The sequence below is a fragment of the Adiantum capillus-veneris genome, chromosome 27 (assembly GCF_014529385.1).
Source record: "Adiantum capillus-veneris isolate H3 chromosome 27, ASM1452938v2, whole genome shotgun sequence".
Classification (NCBI taxonomy): domain Eukaryota; kingdom Viridiplantae; phylum Streptophyta; class Polypodiopsida; order Polypodiales; family Pteridaceae; genus Adiantum; species Adiantum capillus-veneris.
The window spans coordinates 62,874,949-62,898,100 of NC_140957.1; the positions used below are offsets into that span (position 1 = coordinate 62,874,949).

The 23,152-nt window shown below is 43.7% G+C and overlaps 1 protein-coding gene across 2 annotated transcripts in view; it reads right to left on the reverse strand.

Moving 5' to 3' along the window:
- The window catches only part of LOC147422084 (uncharacterized), a 52,582-nt gene extending 31,062 nt beyond the window's left edge, over positions 1-21,520 (reverse strand). Inside the window, exons 1-2 of one of the 2 annotated variants that reach the window (XM_086503585.1) lie at positions 21,297-21,520; positions 20,859-20,891 (exon numbers count right to left, since the gene is read on the reverse strand). In XM_086503585.1, the coding sequence (XP_086359711.1) occupies positions 20,859-20,891; positions 21,297-21,424 (161 nt within the window). In that variant the 5' untranslated portion in view covers positions 21,425-21,520. The remainder of the gene's footprint in view (positions 1-20,858; positions 20,892-21,296) is intronic. The other variant, XM_086503586.1, reaches the window with a different exon arrangement.
- Between the last annotated feature and the right edge of the window lie 1,632 nt (positions 21,521-23,152).

Genomic DNA, 23,152 nt, shown 5'->3' on the forward strand with positions numbered 1-23,152 from the left:
CATGTCTTTGAAAGGTGACATCCCTGAAGAGGTTTGGTCTAGCAAGCCTGCTTCATACGATCACTTACGCATTTTTGGTTGCGAAGCTTTTGTGCATATTAGACCTGAGTTTGAGAAGCAAACTAGATGCCAAGTCCATTAAAGGCCTCTTCATGGGATATGGTGAAGAAGGCGAAATGGGTTACAAGATTTGGTTACCTCAGCTCAAAAGGGTTGTACGCAGCCGGGATGTTGTTTTTAATGAGGCAAGGCTGCTTCAAAACAATTGTGTCTCAAAGCATGACCATAAAAGGGTCAAATTTCAGCATGACCAGCCACCTGTTAGGCCTATTCTTGACCCTCGAGATGCACCACATATGGCTGAAAATATAGATGATCCAGTGGTGTTTGAGCCAGATGATGTTGGGCAGTAAATTGAGGCTCTTGAAGGGCATTTGCAGCCACAAAACAATGCTGAAAATGGTGCTGAAAATGATGTACAGCAACCCATTGTTGATCATTTTATCATGCCACCTCATGGAGACCCATTACTGGATAATGTGGATCATTGGGTGAAGCGGTCTACTCGTCCAAGACGGACTGTGAGTAGATATGATCCCTCTTTGCATTACATTATGTTGACAGATGAGAGAGAGCCTCTTACGTATAAAGAGGCAAAGACATGTGAGCATAGCGACAAGTGGGAGCTTGCTATGCAGGAAGAGATTAAAGCTTTGCATGCTAATCATACTTGGGATTTGGTGGGATTGCCCAAAGGTAGAAAGGCTATTCCCTAACAAATGGGTGTATAAAATCAAGACAATTGATGCAAAACCCAAGTATAAGGCAAGGCTGGTTGGAAAGGGATATGTTCAAACCAAGGGCATAGACTTTCAGGAAGTGTTCTCTCTTGTAGTGAAGATGACCACTTTGCGTGTATTGTTTGCCATAGTGGCTGCCCTTGATTTGGAATTGGACCAAATGGATGTACATACCGCTTTCTTGCATGGTGATATGGAGGAAGAGCTTTACATGAAGCAACCCGAGGGTTTTGCTATTCCTGGCAAGGAACATTTGGTATGTATGCTCAATAGAAGCTTGTATGGGCTGAAACAATCATGTAGACAATGGTACAAGAAGTTTGACCGCTTCATGCTCAAACATGGTTACAAAAGAAGCCATGCAGACCATTGTTTGTATACCAAACGTGATGAGGATGGCAGCCCTATCATTCTTGTGCTCTATGTGGATGATATGTTGATGGCTGCAAAGAAAAGAAGCAATGTTGATGCTCTTAAAGAGCAGCTGAAATCTGCATTTTCAATGAAAGACCTTGGGGCAGCTGAACATATACTTGGAGTGAGGGTTAGAAGGCAAAGGGACCAACGCATATTGTATTTGTTGCAAGAAAAGTACATTGAAAAGGTGTTGGACAGATTTAACATGGCTGAAGCAAAGCCTCTTGGTGTGCCATTACAGCCATATGTCAAAATCTCCAGGGATAATTGCCCCAAGTCAAACGAAGAAGCCAATGACATGCAAAGTGTGCCTTACGCTTCAGCTTGTGGTTCACTTATGTATGCTATGGTTGCTACTAGGCCTGACATAGCCCATGCACTGGGAGTTGTGAGCCGGTTTATGGCTAATCCAGGCAGGTTACATTGGGATGCAGTGAAGTCCATTATGAGCTACTTGAAAGGGACTAAAAACAAATGCCTCTGCTATGGTAAAGGACCATTGGAGTTGAAGGGATTTGGTGACTCTGACATGGCTGGTGATGTAAATACACGGAAATCCACAAGTGGTTATGTGTTTACTCTTGCAGGAGGTGTTGTTTCATGGTGTTCTAGATTGCAAAAGATAGTTGCATTGTCTACTATAGAGGCTGAATATATTTCAACCACTGAGGCTTCCAAAGAAGCCATTTGGTTAGCACATCTATGCAGTGATTTTAGTTTTCCTGACAAGGAAGGTACCTATGCTTGGTTGTAATAGTCAGTGCCATATGTCTGGCAAAGAATGCCATGTTTCATGCACGTACAAAGCATATTGATGTGCGGTATCACTTCATTCGAGAAGTGCTTGAGGATGGCCTTATTACATTGGTCAAGGTCCATACATCACAAAATCCAGCAGATGCTCTCACTAAGTGCTTACCCAAAGCACAACATCAGCTATGCATATAGATGGTGGGAGTCACGTAGCTTAAAGGCGCCATTTATGCCTTTAAGTGGGAGGTTGTTGGGTTAAAGGCCCAAATGACCCTTTTTGTGTATAGTTTTTAAAGGTTACTAACCTTCGGCCAAGTTCACATTGAACTTGGCCACTAACTTAAAAATGGTCCTATACTTTAATAAAGGGAATGAGAGCCCAATTCACTCTAAACTTATTCCCCTTACAAGAATCGTGCAGCCTCTCTCTCTCTCTCCTACTTCGACCTCTCACGCCCCCATCTCTGCACACCAACGCCTCCTCTCCAAGGCTCAAGTCTTGCACATCTCCTCGTGCTCTATCACTTGCACACATTGCTGCGCACTCATCAGCTTTTTCCCACCTCACGTCGATTGGCGGGCCGCTAAGTGCACGGTCCGCACTCAATGAGTGAAAAGAGAAACAAGGGGAGGCTGGACAAGCCCTTCTTTCTTGGGTTTCCTGTCACTCTTCAAAAACACGATTAGGAATCGACACGTCCAAAAAGACTTGGGTTAGTGCGACCGCAACAAGCAAAAAAAAATTATGTGGTTCTTTCCTTGAGTGATACAGAACACTGCCAAAGCTCTGATACCAATGTAAGGTGCAGCAAACGTGAATGTTGAACTTTGCTCAAGATAAGTGCTCCGAACTGTGCTCAAGGGTTCCTTTTACTTACGGAAGGGAGAGCCTTCCGTTCCTTTAGTGAGAGAGTTCAATGCACACAAACAAAGTGGACAAACAATGTGAATGAAGGTACATGAGACTGAGAGATAGAGAGAGAAGAATACGACACCAAAATGTTGTCAAACCCTCCTCCGAAGGCCCCACTCTCTATGGCGAGAGTGGTCTACTTATGATTGCACAAATCTCTACAATATGTGGACTTGCCGACGATGTCGACGACGATGAGACGGCTGAAATCTGAGAATGCTAATGGCTGAAATCTGAAAATCTTTATCTGCTGAATTCTGACTCTATGTTGATGACGATGTCGGTGACGACGATGCGACGACGGCATCGTGTTTTTTGTGGGTATTAGAGTCAAAGGACTCTAGTACTACTTGTACTCAATAATGCTAAAAATTGCATTATTTGGGTGTTTTTTATGCCTCTCGTTCCGCGCCGTTCCTATTTCGGACCACTTGCCGTTCCCTCGTTTCGCGCGGAGGCCCGTCGCCGTTCGCATTCCGCGTTCCGAGTAACTCTGAAAAGACTGCCAACTTGAACCTTTGCCGCCTAGCATTTTAAAACGCCGAAGATTGTTGCTCCTCCATTTCACGGTGCCGATTGAGCACTCTTTGCCACCTTTGGATGCCGCCCCGACTAAGGCTCAAATACACTGCCAACGCTCGTCCTATTTCTCTTCTCCTTTAGGTGCAGATCCTCTCCCGCCTTGCGATCACCAAGCACAAAGCTCTGATACCATGTCAAAGTCGACGATGCGGAAGCATAGAGGAATGGGGAGGATACGCGAGAGAGAGAGAGAGAGAGAGAGAGAGAGAGAGAGAGAGAGAGAGAGAGAGAGTATTAAATGCAACAATTCAAAATTTCTTGGGATTTTTGGGGGAGTAGAGATGAAAGAATTACACATGTATGTTCAAAGAAGCAGACATTTAATTTTTAAAAATCTACATCCATAGGCAAAGTGAGCCTATTTTAGAGCAACTTGGAGAAGTTTTACAATAGTTTTGATGTTACTGGAGATGGGTGTCCATCATGCACATGCATTAGAGAGAGGAGAGTCCTGTTACCTGCCACCATCACCCAAAGAAGAAACAAGAAAAAGTTAGTTCATAAGGTGGAAAGTAGGTGTCGTAAGAACTCCTACGTGTTATTGATGTCACCCTAATAAATCATGCATGAGACAGCACCTGGTTGAGAGGGTCCATGGTTTACGCTTGGATAGTTGCAGGAAGTACAGCACTTGGTAAGATAGTATGAAATTCTCTTGCAAAGATCTTTTTGAGATTCTTGTCCTTATATAGGTTTCTCCAAGTTCTTGGTTCCCTCCAAATAAACTCAGTCGTGCAAAGAAAAAAGGGGGGAAGGGAGTGGGAGGTCTTTTTTAATTGTATTTTAGGTGAGGGGAGTGGGGGTGGTCATTTATAGATTCCTCTTTGAATGAGGCTACTACTCTTCCTTTTTTTCACCCACATTTTTTGTAGGAGGTGTTTCCTTCCAAGGCCATTTTTGTGGTTTGAGGTATATTTTGAGAGGGGTGTGTTTTTTAAGGGAGGTTTTCCACCAAGACTTGTTTGTTTGCCTGTTGACATCACGGGGAGAGGCCCACCTCCCCTCACACTAGGAGGTATGATCCCCTAGGGGGCCTAGTGCCCCCCAATTTGAAGGTGCTCCAAGATATCGCTGATTAAGCATGTGTATGAGGATGCTGTGAGTTCTGCAAGTGCCCTCTGACCAATCGCCATAACTTTGCGCATTCAAAACCGTTGTTACAGAATGCTTGGATGAGATTTTTGATGTCTTTTGCAGCTTCTAGTGGGTATGTGTTACAAAAAAGAATGGGTTTTAGTTGGGAGAGAATCACTTTGTGGGCCCATTCTGTAGGTCTTAACTTGACCTTTGTAGATATTTGATAGGTTTGTAGGATAGGCCATCCTCTTTTTTGGAGAGTTTTCTGATTAATTGGTTGTCAGTGATTGTAAGTTGGAGGTTGATCAGCCATGTGTTAAGTTCAATCACTTGTTGAAGTGAGAACGAGAGGCTTGATTTATAGGGGTGTGCAGACCATGATCCTTCGATACATGAAGAAGGTAGTCTTTTCAATGATATGAATGGTTGGTGTGCAATAGAGAAAGCCACAGAAAATAGGTGTGTGATGTGGTGAATCAGACCTTAAGATCCGTGGTGGGGGATATTTTCATAACATCTTTTATATCACCTGAGTACAATGTTTTTGCTTCTTTTGGTAGATTAAGGGCACACTCATAAATAGAATCCACTATCCACCAAGCTTGAATATACAAGTTGTGGCATAGGAGAGCCTTGAGGATGAGTTTTTTGGCTAGTTGTTTGAGGTAAGTGTCACAAGACGGGCACCACGTGCCAATAGAAAAGAACAGACTGAACAGACTTTTAGCACTTCAATAACAACTAAATTGAAAGAGAGAGAGAGAGAGAGAGAGAGAGAGAGAGACGACACTCGATACGGAGTGGCGGAATTCCACCCCAGAGAGTATTGTCCCCAAACCTTGGCGTCCCTTTCGGTATTTCTTTATATTGCATCAACACAGTACAAGCCGGTACCTAGACTCTGCACCTTCTCCAGGAAGCATGCTAGGAATGAGCCCTAGCCTCAGATTTAAATGCCCTTGGCCTGAAAAGCAATCACAGTAAAAAGCCTTTAAAACTCAAAAGCTTCTAGTCCAAAAAGCAATGCCAAAAGCTGCCAACGTAATTTACGGAAATCCGTACAGCTTGCCACATCCTCAGCCAGCACAAAACACGGAAATCCGTATAGCCTGCCACGTCATCATGCCAGCGCAATTTTTGAAAATTTGCCACATCATCAGTTTTTGGTGTATGTCCAAATCCTGCTCTATTTTCTTCCTTTATGTCACTTGGGGCCCCATCAAACGGGGTCGCCATAAGTTGGGACTTCTTCTGTTACTTGTTCTTCTTAGGGTTTAGGCCCCTCGGCCACATCTGTAAGTTGGCTCCATTCTTTAGGCTTTGACACGTCAGCAGTTTGTTACAGTAATCATCCGCGATTACAGAATATCTGCAAAGCAACTCAAGTTAGCTCAAAAATTTCCAAGGGTTATTCCGAGGGACAATCAATTTGCTTTTTTTACTAAGGAGTTAGCTTCTCCTTTTTGCTCTTTTGATCAAGAAGTTAGCTCCTCCTTTCGGCAGTTTTGATCAAGGAGTTAGCTTCTCCTTTCGTCCAGATCGGAACTCTTGATATTCCGGCGTAGTAAAATTAGCCATCACACCCAAACCGTACTGATCTACCACGGGTGTCTTGATGCACTAAAATTACATACCCTGGCAATCTCATCCAATTAGGAATATTCAGTAATTGGCACATCACAATGCAACACAAATGCTTACATATGCATGTTACAGGACACAACAAACAATGCCGCTGAGCACTCCCCCGAGACAAACAGTCTACGGTATGAAGCTACTCAACCACTACCTCGTCACTGTCACAAACGGGAGCGCATAGCAATATAAAATATACTCGGATAAATAAAATTTCTCACTTAATATTGAAGCCAAAGGATATAGAGAGAAATAGATAGAGAGAGAGTGAGAAAATCGACACAGTACTGGGACCAGAAGATGGGCTGGTCCCCCCCCTTAAAAAGAATCCTTTATTAGGGAGAATCTTTTTACAAGCACAAGAACCGGAGAAAACCCCTCTGTTCTAAATCTCTGACTCGATGGTCGTTCCTTCCCGTAAGGGAAATCCGAGAGACGAGCTCTCAATCCTTTTTCCGTCTGTACTCGGAGTCGAGACTCCGCAGACAATTTCCGAATTCCGTTCTCGGAACTCCCAAGCATAGGCCAAAGCCTTCTCGCTTCTCCTTCGCAATGAAGTACCTGCAAATACACACGCAAACGCGACAACCATTCATATGGCGAATCCATAATAGATACCTGTCGCTCTTGCGCGGGAAAAGCGACTTCCGTGCTTCGTAGTCTCGCGCGATCTCTTGCGTTATCTGGCGGCAGAGTCTTCTCTTGCTGACGTTGGTAACCCCTTTTTCAGTGAGGGCATGTGGTGCTTTTATAGCTCCTTGGCCACGGCACAAATAGCTGCTCACGCAGGGATCGCGGCCGTTTTTTTTTCTTTTCTTTTCTTTTTTTTTTGCGCTGTTCTACCCGAAATAGGGAGAGAGAATTCGTTGGCTGGTTTTGTTGCTTTATTTTCTAAGTGGCTGCCCACTTCTTAAGTGGGCGGCCGGCATATTTTAAAATTGGTCAATACCTGCCCAAAAACTCAATAAAACCTTATAAGTTTAAAACAATGCTTTTCACAGCACTTCCCAGGCGTCCCTGGATGCAACCACATGCACAAATGCAATGCAGGCATAGATTCCTCACGGGAAAGCGTTTGCTCTTCCCGGAAAACTCGTTCAAATTTTTCGCTTTTTAAGAAAAGCTTCTCAGAACCCATCTTTATTCTTGTGCTTGCGTCTTTACGCGTATTCCTCTTTTCCAGTTCGGATTTCCTCTCGACTATGGATATCCCCTTTCCGATGCACCCGTCACCCACCTTGTGACGCATCAGGAATACCCATCACCTAGTCCTTTCCTACCAAACTTACGATACAATCCCCTTCACGATGCTCTATGTCACCCATCCTATGACGCATCAGAGATGTTCGTTCTTGGATAGTCGGATACTTCTTACTGATGCTCCCTATCACCCATCCGTTGTGACTTATCAGAAGTACCCGTTCCTGGTGGCCTTACAGATATTCCCGTTCACAGTGCTCCCGTCATCACTTTGAATGACGCACTAGGAATACTCTGCACTCGGATGTCTCCAGTGAGAAAAACCCTCTCACTTAAAATTCCAATAATTCATTTAGAATTATTTTCCTTGGTGTTCCAAGAGAGAAAACCCTCTCACTTATAAATACAATAATTCGTTTAGAATTATTTTTCTGTAAGATAAAGCCAATTTAGTAACATCTCTCACTTATAAACAGTTGTCCTCAACTGTAGGGGTCCAACTGAACTGCCGGGGAGAAACCGGAAAATTTCAAATCTTGCTCAATGGTGAGTTGAGCTAGTCCTTTCTCAAAAGAGAACTTAGAAATTAAATTAAACAAAAATTCAATAATTCAACACTTACCTTACCGGTTCATGTCCTTCCTCTAGTACCTCGAGGATATCCTTCACCATTCATTAAACTTATGAGCCATGTAAGAACTCGTCATTCGCGTCTTTCCGAGAATCTGTTAACTCAATTCCACCTTCTCAATCTCGAGAAGAATCATCCTTCTAAAAATAAATTTAGGTCTATGTCCTTGCGCATAACCTTACGCTATTAGTCCTGAGGATATTAAACCTCTTCTGTCCTCCCGCATAGGGCATGTCGAGAGCATTAAGCTCATGTGAATCTTCCTGTGGGGCAGACAAAGTGTGCCATCTTACCAAAGTAAGTTCTTATTCCGAAGCCTTTGCTTTGGGTAGGCCAATTGTTCTGATCCAAAGTTTCCTTATCTGAGACTCATATAACTTGATTCCGTCTTCTCAAATTCGAGAAGAATAATCTTCCTAGAAATCAATATAGGTATCTGTCCTTGCGCATAATCCTGCGCTGTTAGTCCAGAGGGTATTAAACCTCTTGTGTCCTCCCACATAGGGAATGCCCATGTCATAGAGCATTAAGCTCGATGTCTTTCTTTCACAAACAAAGTTTGCAATCACCTTAAAGAAGGTTCTTGTTCCGGGCCGTCGCTCAACGTAGGCGGACGGTTCCAATCCGAAGATTCCTTGAGCACGGCGGCACTTCCTTCCAATTTTTTTTTCTCCTACGAGTTATTACCACCAACAGTGTTTTCCAGATGCCCATTAGAATCTCTTCCTTATAGAATCATAAAAAATGATCACTTTGCGAGCATCAATGACATCTTGCAAATCTCAGGCAGATAGAATTCTAGCTATAGCATTTTCTGAACGTATGTTCAAACCCGGTTCACAATAGAGCGAACCCTCTTTGATTCTCAGGGATGTTCGCCCATATGTAATTCTTACCATTTTGAAACGGTAGGCGAACTATATTCTTACGAACATACTAGTTCGAATTTATTCCAGCAGCGTGTAAATGCTACTTGACCTCCTCATGGAGAAACATATACCGCAACTAAAAGTTGCTACTGTAATGGTAAAGGCACATAGCGTACTCAATGATCAACGACCATCAGAAAACCTCTTTTCCGTAGAGAAACTCAAATTCCTTCTACCGAACACATCTGAAATAGAGATTCTCGTGTCGGAATATCCTTGCGCGCAAAAAGGCGCTCAAGAGAGTATAACAAACTCTCGTCCAGTTCCTTGGCAAAGGTCTGCATCTTCGTGTGTTATCCATGTACTCAAAAGTGTACATAATTTTTAAGCTGTGTTAGAGTTTCGGTGAACCTGGAAAATTACCTTCCCTTTGTAAGATCCTTAGAGCGAAGACGCTCAACTTGTTTCCCTTGGCTCGATCTTAGAGCAAAACCCGCTCATCAAATAATCTAGGATCTTAATCCTTGGATTCCTCAAGCACAGGCCGTAGTCGTCGCTTGTTCCTTCCCTCGTAAAGAGAGTGTTCATTCACTTGTGCAAAAAGCACTACCATATCTTCCCTTACCGGGTAGGGGGTGTGGGCTTTAAGAGTATTCAAGCTTAATGAAAGCTTTTCTTTGCTAGAAAGCTCACAATGGTTCCTTTATAATTTCCTACCCACAAAAGCAAGCAATTTGTTGGAGAACTACCGGATACCAGATCAATCATGGACCTTCCAGATGGTTAAGCAAAGCAGTTCATCGTATAAAACAATGTTCTGACTCAACCTTACTCTCATAAACACTCGAGAGTGATTGTCTTGGTTAGACACGTGCATATCTCGTGCATAAAAGCAATACACAGTTGATGAGTTCCTCAAAGATTTTAACTTTTGATCAAAGACCTGCCCTCTCACTTAGAGTTTGAGGGTCTTCTATTCAAGAATTCAAGAGTTAGATTGAATTCCCTTACTCCAAACTTTCTATGTTCAATGGTTCCCGTCCCACTACGGGGATTGGATTCTATGTTCACTAAGGTGTACATTTTCAGCTTTTATTGTTGACTCTACCATCTGTTGCAAAGTATTTTGCAGATGCGTCTACAAAATTCGGGCAAAAATCCTTTGTTGAATTTCTTCATCTTTCCTCCCTCAGAGAGGGTCGAGAGTGGAGTTACCTTGGCAAGAGTGAATCACTACTTGCTTTGACTCACTCGTGTTTCTATTGGGCAAACCGATCCCAATCTTCTTGGATGCCTTCTTCAAAGAGTAGAGGAAAAAATTTATCGGAAAATTCAGCCTTGAATTGAATCCAAGTCTTGTTGTAAGTTCCTTGCAGAGCTTTGGTATACCACCAAGTACTTGCAATCCCCCTTGAGGTGTTTGGTCACATGTCTCACCTTCGACACTTCTAAGAAATTGCCATTTGCAAAGGCAACTTCAAACTGTTGAATGAAAGTTGTAGCTTTCGGGACATCTTCCCTTCCGTCAAAAGTATCAAACTTAACCGGAGTGTTCTGAGGTCTAAAGACCTTCTTTATATCCTTCTCGGAATGACGGGATTTCTTGGCTATGGTTATGGATACTGGATTCTGAAGGATCTTGAGCATTCCGCTCCTTGGATTCTCTAGATTCTTGAGCATCATGCTCTTGTCCCCTTCTCAAAGAATCCCAAGTCTTGTGTCGACTTCTTGCAGAGAGAAAAAAATTTCCCAACTCTGCAAGCTTTTCCTGCAGGACTTAGGTTTCCGCCTGCTTACTTCTCTCTTGACTTGTCATGGCTTCTTCCCGTATCTTCCCAGAGTCGTCCTCCTTTACAGAGAAAGAGAGGAGACCATGCTCTGATACCACTGTCACAAACGGGAGCGCATAGCAATATAAAATATACTCGGATAAATAAAATTTATCGCTTAATATTGAAGCCAAAGGATATAGAGAGAAATAGATAGAGAGAGAGAAGTGAGAAAATCGACACAGTACTAGGGACCAAAGGATGGGTTGGTCCCCCGCCCCCTTAAAGAGATATACCTTCATAAGTTCAGAATAGTCTGAACTCACGAATTATAAGAGGGAAGAAAGCACTCATAAAACTATAAAAGCAAGGGACACATGAAAAGAAAAGAAAAACAAAAACAAAAAAACAAACAAACTAAATCACTTTGTTTGCTACGAAACAAAACTAGATAAAACAAAACATTATTAACTTAAAAATGACTTTTACAAAAGACATGTGTAAAATAAGTTGGCGCGACTTACTTGGCTTAAATCAAGTACTCAGCTTTAAGCAAAAAAAAGGATAAGACATCTTAAAAACTTAATCCTAGAAGTCAAACTTCACACAACAACTTATAACGGAACGCGTTCTTAAGTCCTCAGGTAAGATAAATATGAAATCAAAAAATGAATACTACTACAAACCTACGAAGAGCAAAGAACCAAACTTGACAATATGTGATCTCAACTTCACTGCTTGTCCAAAAAGGAAGAATAAGATTATCACCTTTATCATGCATAGCTTGGACAACAGCTATGACCCCCCCCCTTAAAGAGAATCCTTTATTAGGGAGAATCTTTTTACAAGCACAAGAACCGGAGAAAAACCCTCTGTTCTAAATCTCTGTCTCGATGGTCGTTCCTTCCCATAAGGGAGATCCAAGAGACGAGCTCTCAATCCTTTTTCCGTCTGTACTCGGAGTCGAGACTCCGCAGACAATTTCCGAAATCCGTTCCCGGAATTCCCAAGCGTAGGCCGAAGCCTTCTCGCTTCTCCTTCGCGATGAAGTACCTGCAAACACACACGCAAACACGCGACAACAATTCGTATGGCGAATCCACAATAGATACCTGTCGCTCTTGCGCGGGAAAAGCGACTTTCGTGCTTCGTAGTCTCGCGCGATCTCTTGCGTTATCTGGTGGCAGAGTCTTCTCTTGCTGACGTTGGTAACCCCTTTTTCAGTGAGGGCATGTGGTGCTTTTATAGCTCCTTGGCCACGGCACGAATAGCTGCTCGCGCAAAGATCGCGGCCAAGGCTTTTTTTTTTTTGCACTGTTCTACCCGAAATAGGGAGAGAGAATTCACTGGCTGGTTTTGTTGCTTTATTTTCTAAGTGGCTGACCACTTATTAAGTGGGCGGCCGGCATATTTTAAAATGGTCAGAACCTACCCAAAAACTCAATAAAACCTTATAAGTTTAAAACAATGCTTTTCATAACACTTCCCAGGCGTCCCTAGATGCAACCACATGCACAAATGCAATGCAGACATAGATTCCTCGCGGGAAAGCGTTTGCTCTTCCCGGAAAACTCGTTCAAATTTTCCGCTTTTTAAGAAAAGCTTCTCAAAACCCATCTTTATTCTTGTGCTTGCGTCTTTACACGTATTCCTCTTTTCCAGTTCGGATTTCCTCTCGACTATGGATATCCCCTTTCCGATGCACCCGTCACCCACCTTGTGACGCATCAGGAATACCCATCACCTAGTCCTTTCCTACCGAACTTATGGTACAATCTCCTTCACGATGCTCTATGTCACCCATCCTATGACGCATCAGAGATGTCCGTTCTTGGATGGTCGGATACTTCTTACCGATGCTCCCTGTCACCCATCCGTTGTGACGAATCAGAAGTACCCATTCCTGGTGGCCTTACAAATATTCCCGTTCACAGTGCTCCCGTCATTACTTTGAATGACGCACTAGGAATACTCTGCACTCGGATGTCTCCAGTGAGAAAAACCCTCTCACTTAAAATTCCAATAATTCATTTAGAATTATTTTTCCTTGGTGTTCCAAGCGAGAAAACCCTCTCACTTATAAATACAATAATTCATTTAGAATTATTTTTATGTAAGATAAAGCCAATTTAGCAACAGTCACTCCCCCCGCAAATAACCTAAAAAGGTCCGAGCCATGAGCTCAGAGGACTGTACAACCAAACGCTCCCCAGACCGCAGTCTGCGTCGCTTGGAGGTTCAAGCATACAACGGAACGCTCCCCAGGCATCGGCCTGCGTCGTTCCGAGGTTTTCAAACATACAACGAAACGCTCCTCGAGCATCGGCCTGCGTCGGTCCGAGGTTCAAACAATACCAAAAAGTATTTCTCACTTCTCCACCCGGGAGTAAAACCACCAATCATTGAAACCAGTATCAAACTTTCCTTCCATGAGGTCGTAGCCGAGCACAGCATGGTCCATCAGCTCTTGGACAGACAATGTTTCTTTGGCTGCGATGGTAGTCCCAAGAGATAGCAATCACACCGAACCTCCAAAATCATCTGCTCGTGAAGAGACATCTACTAAGAAATGTCGAGAAAATTCAAGTTATAATCTGCTAGGGTTTCCATGGCAAGCATTTCAGGATACCCCACTCTGCCAGAAGTTGCACTCCGAAGGAAGATGCAAGAAACCATATAACTTCGGGCAAAATAATTTTCTTGAAAGCTTGTCAAGTCCTTGGAGTATGCTACTTGGTAGCTATAGACATCAACATCTGCGTGGCACTGCTTCTAAGAAAAACAGTGACTTGAAACAAATCTGGATCCTTCTCTTGCAAGTGATCTTAATTGGCTTATGCCCTATAAGACATGAGCGGTAAAGACGGGAGCGTGCCCGATGCGCGATGAAGTAAGGGTGGGAGTGGCTAATAAGTCCGGGTTGGAGGGCCAAGATACCTCAAATAAAATTCCAATAGCTCTATCTGCTCTTTTGTAGGACCGGTATGCTTTCAGAAAAGCACACGCATGATGTTCTGATACCACTGTCACAAGACGGGCACCACGTGCCAATAGAAAAGAACAGACTAAACAGACTTTTAGCACTTCAATAACAACTAAATTGAAAGAGAGAGAGAGAGAGAGAGAGACGACACGCGACATGGAGTGGCGGAATTCCACCCCAGAGAGTATTGGCCCCAAACCTTGGCGTCCCTTTTGGTATTTCTTTATATTGCATCAACACAGTACAAGCCGGTACCCAGACTCTGCACCTTCTCCAAAGAAGCATGCCAAAGAATGAGCCCTGGCCTCATATTTAAAGGCCCTTGGCCTGAAAAGCAGTTACAGTAAAAAGCCTTTAAAACTCAAAAGCTTCTGGTTCAAAAAGCAATGCCAAAAGCTGCCAGCGTAATTTACGAAAATCCGTACAGCTTGCCACGTCATCAACCAATGCAAAACGCCGAAATCTGTATAGCCTGCCACGTCATCATGCGAGTGCAATTTTCAAAAATTTGCCACGTCATCAGTTTTTGGGGTGTGTCCGGATCTTGCTTTATTTTCTTCCTTTATGTCACTTGGGGCCCCATCGAACGAGGTCCCCATAAGTTGGTAGGACTTCTTCTGTTACTTGTTCTTCTTAGGGTTTAGGCCCCTCGGCCACATCTGTAAGTTGGCTCCATTCTTTAGGCTTTGACACGTCAACAGTTTGTTACAGTAAGGGATGCATGTCTTGAGGATGCATACCATAAGCAGAGAAATTTCTGTGAAGCAACAGTTAGAGCCACATGTAATCCAACGAAATGCCTCCTTGTGGCTTTTGTAGGTTGCTGTAAGAAAGGGTAGAGAGTTGTTTTTGACTTGCAATATGGGGGTGAGAGTGTTGCTTATGTACGATAGCCTGTGGTCGACTCCCATGGTGTATGGCTCGAAGTCTAGTCCTCGCAGCCTTTTGTTGGCTTCCAAGATGATTAGTTGTTTGCAAATCAGGACCGGGTTTTTGGCTGCTTTACAAGACGTGATGAAAAAAATGGCTTCTAAGCTTATTGATCTCGGGTTGGAGATCCGAGTATGCTCTGTGTTTCCTTTTTAAAGGGAGGTATTTATTGCAATACCCATAGAGCACTTGGTGCATGCTTTTTCGAGAGAGCCCTAGAGGGCGACTGATAATGTAACTTGAGATGAGGAAGTCCACGACTTTAATTAATTCAATGATGGCTTCTTCAAGTAGTGGTGGCCTAGAGGGTATGTGCCCCAAACCATAAGAGCTTAGTGTGGCAAGCTCAAGGCTAACAAATTTCCTTATGTTTGTAGAGATAAGATGTCCCCAAGTCTTGTTAAGTTCGTCAGGTAAAGCATGACATGCACAAGTGGACAAAGAATCATGCTTAAAAGCAAACACTTCCCTACCATTACATAGCTGAACTTTTAACGGGGGAAAAAAGGCCCAACTGAAGAGACATTCATCCCAGGTGGGGTGGTGGCAATACAAAGTCCAAAAAAGAAAAAGCTTAGGAAAGCCTTTAGGTTAGGTATGTCTAGGAGAGGGTTTACAAACAAAATTGGCACAAAAGTGCCTTTGGAGGGAGATTTTTTCTGGAAAAAAAGGCGACCATGCTCATCACGGATGACCTGCAATTTTCAAGAAAACACCTTTTTAGTCATAGAGTAGGGCCTTAGCACTGTTAGCACATTGAGCAGTAAATGCAGGGCGAGTGCGTGAGTTCTGCCCAGAAGGTTGTGCCGAGAGAGGGGGTTCTGAGAAGAAGGCTGGGTACGAAGAGACTCCTTGTGGCGTGAAGCAACTGCTACAAGAGTTGGCCCGCGACCCATTGGTCCGCCTAGATAGAGAGGCGGAGGATGTGACACGGCGTTGTGGTGTGTAGGTTTGCCGCCCACGTCCTCTAATGTGTCGATTAGGTTCTGACCTAGCACGCTTACCACCACGCATGTCCGGCATTTTACCAGGGTTGATGGCTACATAGATGAAGCTACCGACTTCTGAGTTGGGGTCCACAGAAGGGGCTTTCTAATCTGACAAGATAGAATATTTGATGGCATCCTTTAGTTTCTGTCTGTAGAGTAAGTGAATAAGCGTGGCTTTGATGGCCTCCTGCGCTTCCTTCTCGATCCAACTGAGGAAGGAGATGGTGGTCCTCTTTAAGCTTGGACTCGGGAAGAAGATGGGAAGATGGGAAGAGAGAGAGAGAGAGAGAGAGAGATACTACTGAACCAACCAACCTTGGCAATAAATTGATACTTGTACAATGGGGACTGAGGGTTGCTTATATACCAACCTCAGGAGTCAATAAATTGTGAAGAGTGCACGTGTGCGAAAGTGTGAGACGAGGGGGGGGGGGGGGGGAGAGAGAAAGGAGACCACAAACGCTAGAGATGGAGAAGAGGGGGCGATCAGCCCCCCATGACTACCATGAGCAGAAGACCCAATACACAAACAAATGATCTTTGTGTGATGAGATATGGGAGTGAGTACCCCCCTAGCCCCATATACAGGTGCCCAGGGGAAGGTAGCGCAATGCCTTATAAAAATCCCTACAACCCAGCAGAAAAATGATGTATGGAAATATACGAGGGCGCCTGGACAAAGTGCACGGCCGGCCCCAAACTCGGGCGACCGGACCAAGAGTAACCTAGACTATGGGTGGCCAGCCCGGAGACATACTAGCCGTACAAGTATGCCCTAGACCTGTGAAGCAACAGAGTGGTGTAAGTCTAACACCCCCTCTTCCACACACCAGCGTTCTCTCTCTCTCTCTCTCTCTCTCTCTCTCTCTCTCTCTCTCTCTCTCTCTCTCTCTCTCTCTCTCTCTCTCTCTCTCTCTCTCTCTCTCTCTCTCTCTCTCTCTCTCTCTCTCTCTCTCTCTCTCTCTCTCTCTCTCTCTCTCTCTCTCTCTCTCTCTCTCTCTCTCTCTCTCTCTCTCTCTCTCTCTCTCTCTCTCTCTCTCTCTCTCTCTCTCTCTCGCGCGCGCAAATGATGGCCAGGTGGCTAAGCTGTGTTAAACTCTTGGAAGGTGAGATGTAGCAATCTGCGTCGTAAACATCCTCCGAAACAAGGAAAGCCAGACTAAACAGTCTGCACTGTAGAAGCTACCATAAGCTCACCGAGTGACCGCACGGACCACCACCGGATGGTGTCTTGTCAGTAGGTAGGGTAATCCAAGACGAGGGGAAAGCCAGAATCAACAGTCTGCACTGTGAAGGGCCTCTGAGAAGAGGTGTGGTCAAACCAAGCTGTCCGCACCGTGATCATCATGTATGAAGAAGGGAAGCCAGACTAAGCAATCTACGCTATGAAGAACCTCTGAGAAGAGGAAAGGCCATACCAATTTGTCTGCGCCGTCTTCCCTGTATCTCCTACCTCCAATCCTCCGGTGTCAACCAAAACATAATCCAGGCCACCAAACCGCAACCTAGTGTGGCTCTCAATGTGAATGAGCTCAGAGTGGCCTATTGCCTAGGTCAGGGGATAAGTCTGCTGTAAGGTTACCGAGGGTGAGTGTAAGCAACTCTGAAGGTAGCAATCCAAATGACCAGGAGTGTAGAAGAGCAATTGCACTACCATCCAAGCCAAGCTACGTGCAACTCCGGATGTTGTCGCGGGATACCTGATCCCCCCGCATCTCGTGGGTAAATTCTCCAAGAGAGTCCACTGAAGTCCCACTCTAGTCTATAGATCCAAGCAATGAACCTGTCCAAGAAGAGATCCAAGATCCTCTACCTAAGTCCATGTAGATGCTCCTGTGCAAGCAAGCGATCTGGTGTGTCGAGGTCAATTGATAAGTGTCTATCCACCCAAGATGGTGGTGTTCTCTCTGGGAATTTCGGAATCCCATATGCCATGAGCATGGCCATATCTCGTGTGAACTCCTCTAATGAGTGCATAGGTGTGTCCATAGTAAACCACAAGTCACCACCCCCTCTAGAGTGCGCAACCGCCGAATGATGGCTGGAATGAATGGATCTCCCAAGGATCGTACGTCCGTAGATAATCAAGCCGATGTCAACGATACCGTGTACTGCAGCAGTCAACTGGGAGACCGCACGGACCACCATCGGGTGGTGTCGTGGCAGGAGGTAAATTCATCCTCTATAAAAAAAGCACAAACCATGTGACTGCTGTCCACCCAAAAACACAACTGCGAGGTGATGAAAACGCTGGTCCAGCGATTTTCAGCGTGCTCGTACGCTCCCGGCAGGGTCCGGAGGGTGTGGGGATGGTGGGGACTCGATGTAGCAACCCAAAGTGGGCTGAAAACAGAGAAAACGGCAGGTGTATCGCTGAAATCTGTAGCAAATGTAGAGGAATCTGAGCCGGTCCAAGCATCAGATGCCTAACCGGGTAGATAGGGTAAAATCCGGTAAGATCTGGGGTTGGAAAGCTCAGCGCTGCCCCTCCATGCTGAAAACCTTGATGCTCCCAAAAAAATGCAGATGGGCTGCAAAAACGCAAGTAGATGGAGGGGTGTTCCAACGACGAAACAGCCTAAGAAGGCTAGTGCTTGCAGCCAGAAGCAAAAACGCCAGGTATGAATGCAAAAACGCAGGTTGAGGTGAGGTCCTCTACAACAGAAAAGCTCCTGTTTCTTTGCTTGCCTGGTCATTGCAAAAACGCTGGCAGACCTTGCAGAAAACGCTGGTTGTTGTGATCCCTTGGAAGGAGAACCTATTGCTGAAGGTGATGCATCCCAAACTCTAGCGACCGATACCATGTGAGTGCGCGTGTGAGAAAGCGTGTGTGTGTGTGTGGTGAGAGAGAGAGAGAGAGAGAGAGAGAGAGAGAGAGAGAGAGAGAGAGAGAGAGAGAGAGGAGACCACAAACGCTAGAGATGGAGAAGAGGGGGCGATCAGTCCCCCCATGACTACCATGAGCAGAAGACTCAATACACAAACAGATGATCTCTGCGTGATGAGATATGAGAGTGGGTACCCCCCTGGCCCCATATATAGGTGCCCAAGGGAAGGTAGGGATGCCTGATAAAAATCCCCACGACCCAACAGAAAAATGATGTATGGAAATATATGAGGGCGCCCGGACAAAGTGGGCGGTTGGCCCCAAACTCGGGCGGCCGGACCAAGAGCAACCTAGACTATGGGTGGCCAGCCCGGAGACATGCTAGCCGTACAAATATGTCCTAGACCCGGAGACATACTAGCCGTACAAGTATGTCCTAGACCTGTGAAGCAGCAAAGTGGTGTAAGTCTAACATAAATTGGCCAACCCAAACTTTGACAAATAAGTAAAATAAATACCTAAAAGCCAAACTAAATAATGGGATCACATTGGGCACTTCACTTGAGATGCCAAAACTCTAATAGATACTTCCTAGGTTTGGTACTAATGATACTACATGGGACCACTCCCAAAATAACAAAAAGAAAATGGACATTAAAGTTTTAAACTCTCAAAACCATATGATGGAAGAAGAAATAAACAAGTCATAGATCAGTGCACCTTCAAGATGCAGACATATTTCTCTAATCTTGACTTGCCAAAGCACAGAAAATTGTCTTGGCCTCAAGTCTTCTCAAGGATGCAACTTTCCTTTGGTGGCAACAACGGATTGCAAATGAAAAACACACTCCGGCATGGGATAATATATATACCTTCATAAGTTCAGAATAGTCTGAACTCACGAATTATAAGAGGGAATAAAGCACTCATAAAACTATAAAAGCAAGGGACACAAGAAAAGAAAAGAAAAATAAAAACAAACAAACTAAATCACTTTGTTTGCTACGAAACAAAACTAGATAAAACAAAATATTATTAACTTAAAAATGTTTTTAAAAAAGGCATGTGTAAAATAAGTTGACGCAACGTATTTGGCTTAAAACAAGTACTCAACTTTAAGCAAAAAAAGGATAAGACATCTTAAAAACTTAATCCTAGAAATCAAACTTCACACAACTTCTTCTAACGAAACACATTCTTAAGTCCTTAGGTAAGCTAAAAACGAAATCGAAAAATGAATACTACTACAAACCTACGAAGAGCAAAGAACCAAACTTGACAATATATGATCTCAACTTCGCTGCTTGTCCAAATAGGAAGAATAAGATTATCACCTTTATCATGCATAGCTTGGACAACAGCTATGACATCCCTACTCACGTCGTCGGTGCCCAAGAGTAGATGCATGTTTATATAGAGGTCATTCATGCTTTAAACGTACTCTACAAAACCAACGAGCTGAGTTTCTATCACCCTCCGGAGGTGATGGGCATACTCAGCCATGATAAAGGCTAGCATTTGTCAAGCTATATTAAAAATACTAGAAGCACTAAAGATCCAGTTGGTGGCCACTTCTGGGTGTCCATAGTAGCTTCTTCATCGATTTGGTCTCACTATTGATGTCCACTATGAGCTGCAGAGAGGGTGTTAGAGTTTTGGCATCTCAAGTGAACTGCCCAATGTGATCCCATTATTTATCCGGCATGGGATAAATTTGAACAAGCACTCCACAAGGCATTTGTACCTGAAAATGCGGATTTTCATGCGCGCTCTTTTCTTTACCGCCAGAGTCAAACTTTCCCCATGGCCGCGTATATCTCTCAGTGAAATTAGCTCATGGATCATTTTTAACTGTATGAGGTGGAATTAGCTCATGGATAGTTTTTAAACTTATGATGAGACAACTCAACAATTGCAGTTCTGTGTTCAAAATTATGCAGGCCAACTAGATTTTGAAGTCATACCTTTATCTTACTGAGACATGATTCTTGGTCAGCATTGGTTGTTCCTAGATGTTCCACCTATTCGCTTTCAAGGACATACCAACAATCTATCCAAAGATGGATGTGAACTAATTTTACACGAGCTTTATCATGTGGAACGAGTGATTTAAGCCTCATGTTACAAGTCAAACGGTATGATGCAGTGGATTATGAAACCGATATGATTCCTGTTGCAGATGCAAAACTTATTATTATTGGATTCATTAACTCCTCTAAATCAATTGTTGAAGACAAAGATGATTTCGAGCGAGAAGTTTTTCCAAGTAATACTCTTCAGCCTGCGCAGATACTAGCACATAAAGAAAGGAAGGTGAAGGGTAAGTACCCGTATGAAGTTTAAGAATTATCTAACTTTAGATGCCAAGTGGATGGAGGGGGACTTGGAAGACTATATCGTAGTGCCTGCTACACAAGGAAGAACCACTCCACTATCTAGCTGACAAATTAACAAAACGGTGAATGGTGCTCAACTGATGGTACCTTTTGACACAATAGTCTTCCATCTGGTGACTCCTATAAATGTACATCAATTGTCTGTTGGAATAAAGTAACAATTGCAACAAAGATGTGAAATTTTCAAATTATAATGTTTCTCTATGATTCGAGTGGGTCAAAATGTGCTCAGGCAAAACACTCTCAAACACAATTATCCAAAGAAGAGAGTCATGGCTGACATCGTTCATCGAAATATTGTTCCCAAGGCTAAGAATGTAGCAAACATATTAACAAAAGCAATTACAGACCATGCTACTATAGACAGAGGTGGAGCAACCTTGTACACACAGCCGTCATCGAGGAGTCCTATCACTTTTTGTGCTTTTGTTTCTTTCCCTAGGCGTGTATGCCATTTTGGCCCTCTCTCTCTCTCTCTCTCTCTCTCTCTCTCTCTCTCTCTCTCTCTCTCTCTCTCTAATATACCTGCTACTGCGATGGCGAGTTTCAGGAGAGCGAGAATAACTCCTGCGGTCCCGTTTGCTTCTGCTGTGGCGATGGCTACCTGCCTTGCTTTCGTTATTAGAAGGAGACCGTGACGGTGATCTTGGCATCGCAGCTCCTGACTGAACCTTCCCTGCTCTCTCTCTTTCTCTATCTCCCAAGATTGTTTAACAGGTCTTGAGTTCAACTCTGTCGGATAGATCTTTAAGGTCTCTTGGGACAGTTTCCTACCATGTTAAAATCCTCTTCTTCTCGTGTGTGTGTGTGTGTGTGTGTGTGTGTGTGTGTGTGTGTGTGTGTGTGTGTGTGTGTGTGTGTCGGATAGATATTTAAGGTCTCTTGGGATAGTTTCCTACCATGTTAAAATCCTACCTTTCTATCACCCAAGTGTGGTAGATTGGTTATGCCATTTCCGTCTTGAATAACAGGTCTTGAAATCTAAGTTCTTGGTGTCGGATGTTTCTTTTTTCATCGATGGTATATGAGGGTAAGAAATTGCTAGTTGATGTTTTTTTGAGCTGGTGACTGAGGGTCTTTTTAAAGTAAGAACTTGTTGGCTGATGTCTTTTTTAGAACATGGCCACTATTATTTGGCTGGTTGTTGGCTGTTGAATTGACTGATAATTTTTAGTAATAATTTGATTGTTTTTTCCTATGTTTATTGGTTGCTGGTTGTTGTTTACTATTTGCTAGCGGATGTTTACTGCCTCACTTATTTTGTTTACTATTTTTGCCTCTTGTAGGACATGGAGGATAAAGTTGTGATTATTGTCTGCATTATCTTCATAATTATTGCAGCCATAATGTCCTTGGAGCTCGCAAATGACATCGATGATGGTGCCAATGAATACGACCATCAGATTCATTTCCTAAGTCTATGCATGGCTTGAGTCATTCCACCAAGAGCGGCTTGTACAAGGAGAAGGCAGCATGAAAATAGAGCATGTTGGGCCTATTTAAGACTAGGTATATTCATGGAGCAGTGTTTGTTACGCAACAACAATATGTTCGAGAGCAGGCTCAGGCTAAGTAGGGATACCTACGAGTTCTTGACATCACAAATTGCTCCACATTTGAAGCGATCTGACACCAAGTATTGCAAGGCAATACCATTTGAAAAGCGGGTCTGTGCAGCTCTACATCCTCTTGCCTCGGGAGCGAACTTGCAAGTAATTGTGGATTTGTATCAAATATCAAGTGCAAAAGATTTTTATTGAGTTCTATGCTGCAGTGTCTACTTTCGGATTGCATGATCTTTTTATCAAGTGTCCAACTAAAGAAAGAATGCGAAGCTTGGCAATGGGTTTTGAGGTAATCCAAGATATTCCATGTCATTGGTGCTTTGGATAACAGACATGTGTCCATCATTGCTCTGTGAGTCTACCACAAGGATAATTTCAACAGGAAAGGCTTCCACTCCATCACTCTATAGATGATAGTTGCCGCAAATTGCGTTATTTAGGATTATGACATCGGGTGGACAAGTTCGATGCACAATTGGAATGTATTTCAATGCATCCATCTAGGTTAAAAATGTGAATATAGATCCCTAGGCAGCTATTTTCTACTTGGTGATTGTGCCTATCATGTGCGCTTTTGGATGCTAAAAGATGAGTAAAATATCACTTCAAAATTCTATTAAAATGGTGTAATATGCTCTTGCAGAATGTCCCAAAGATGGTGTGCACATGTTTGGTCTTCACAACATGTGTATTATACATGATGTGCATTTGATGATCTTTGGGTTTGTGAAGCACAACGTCAGTTGCAACGGGCACATGCTGCACTTGAGGCCACGTCTTTTGATCCAATTGTACTTAGTGGGATAAATGAAGCTC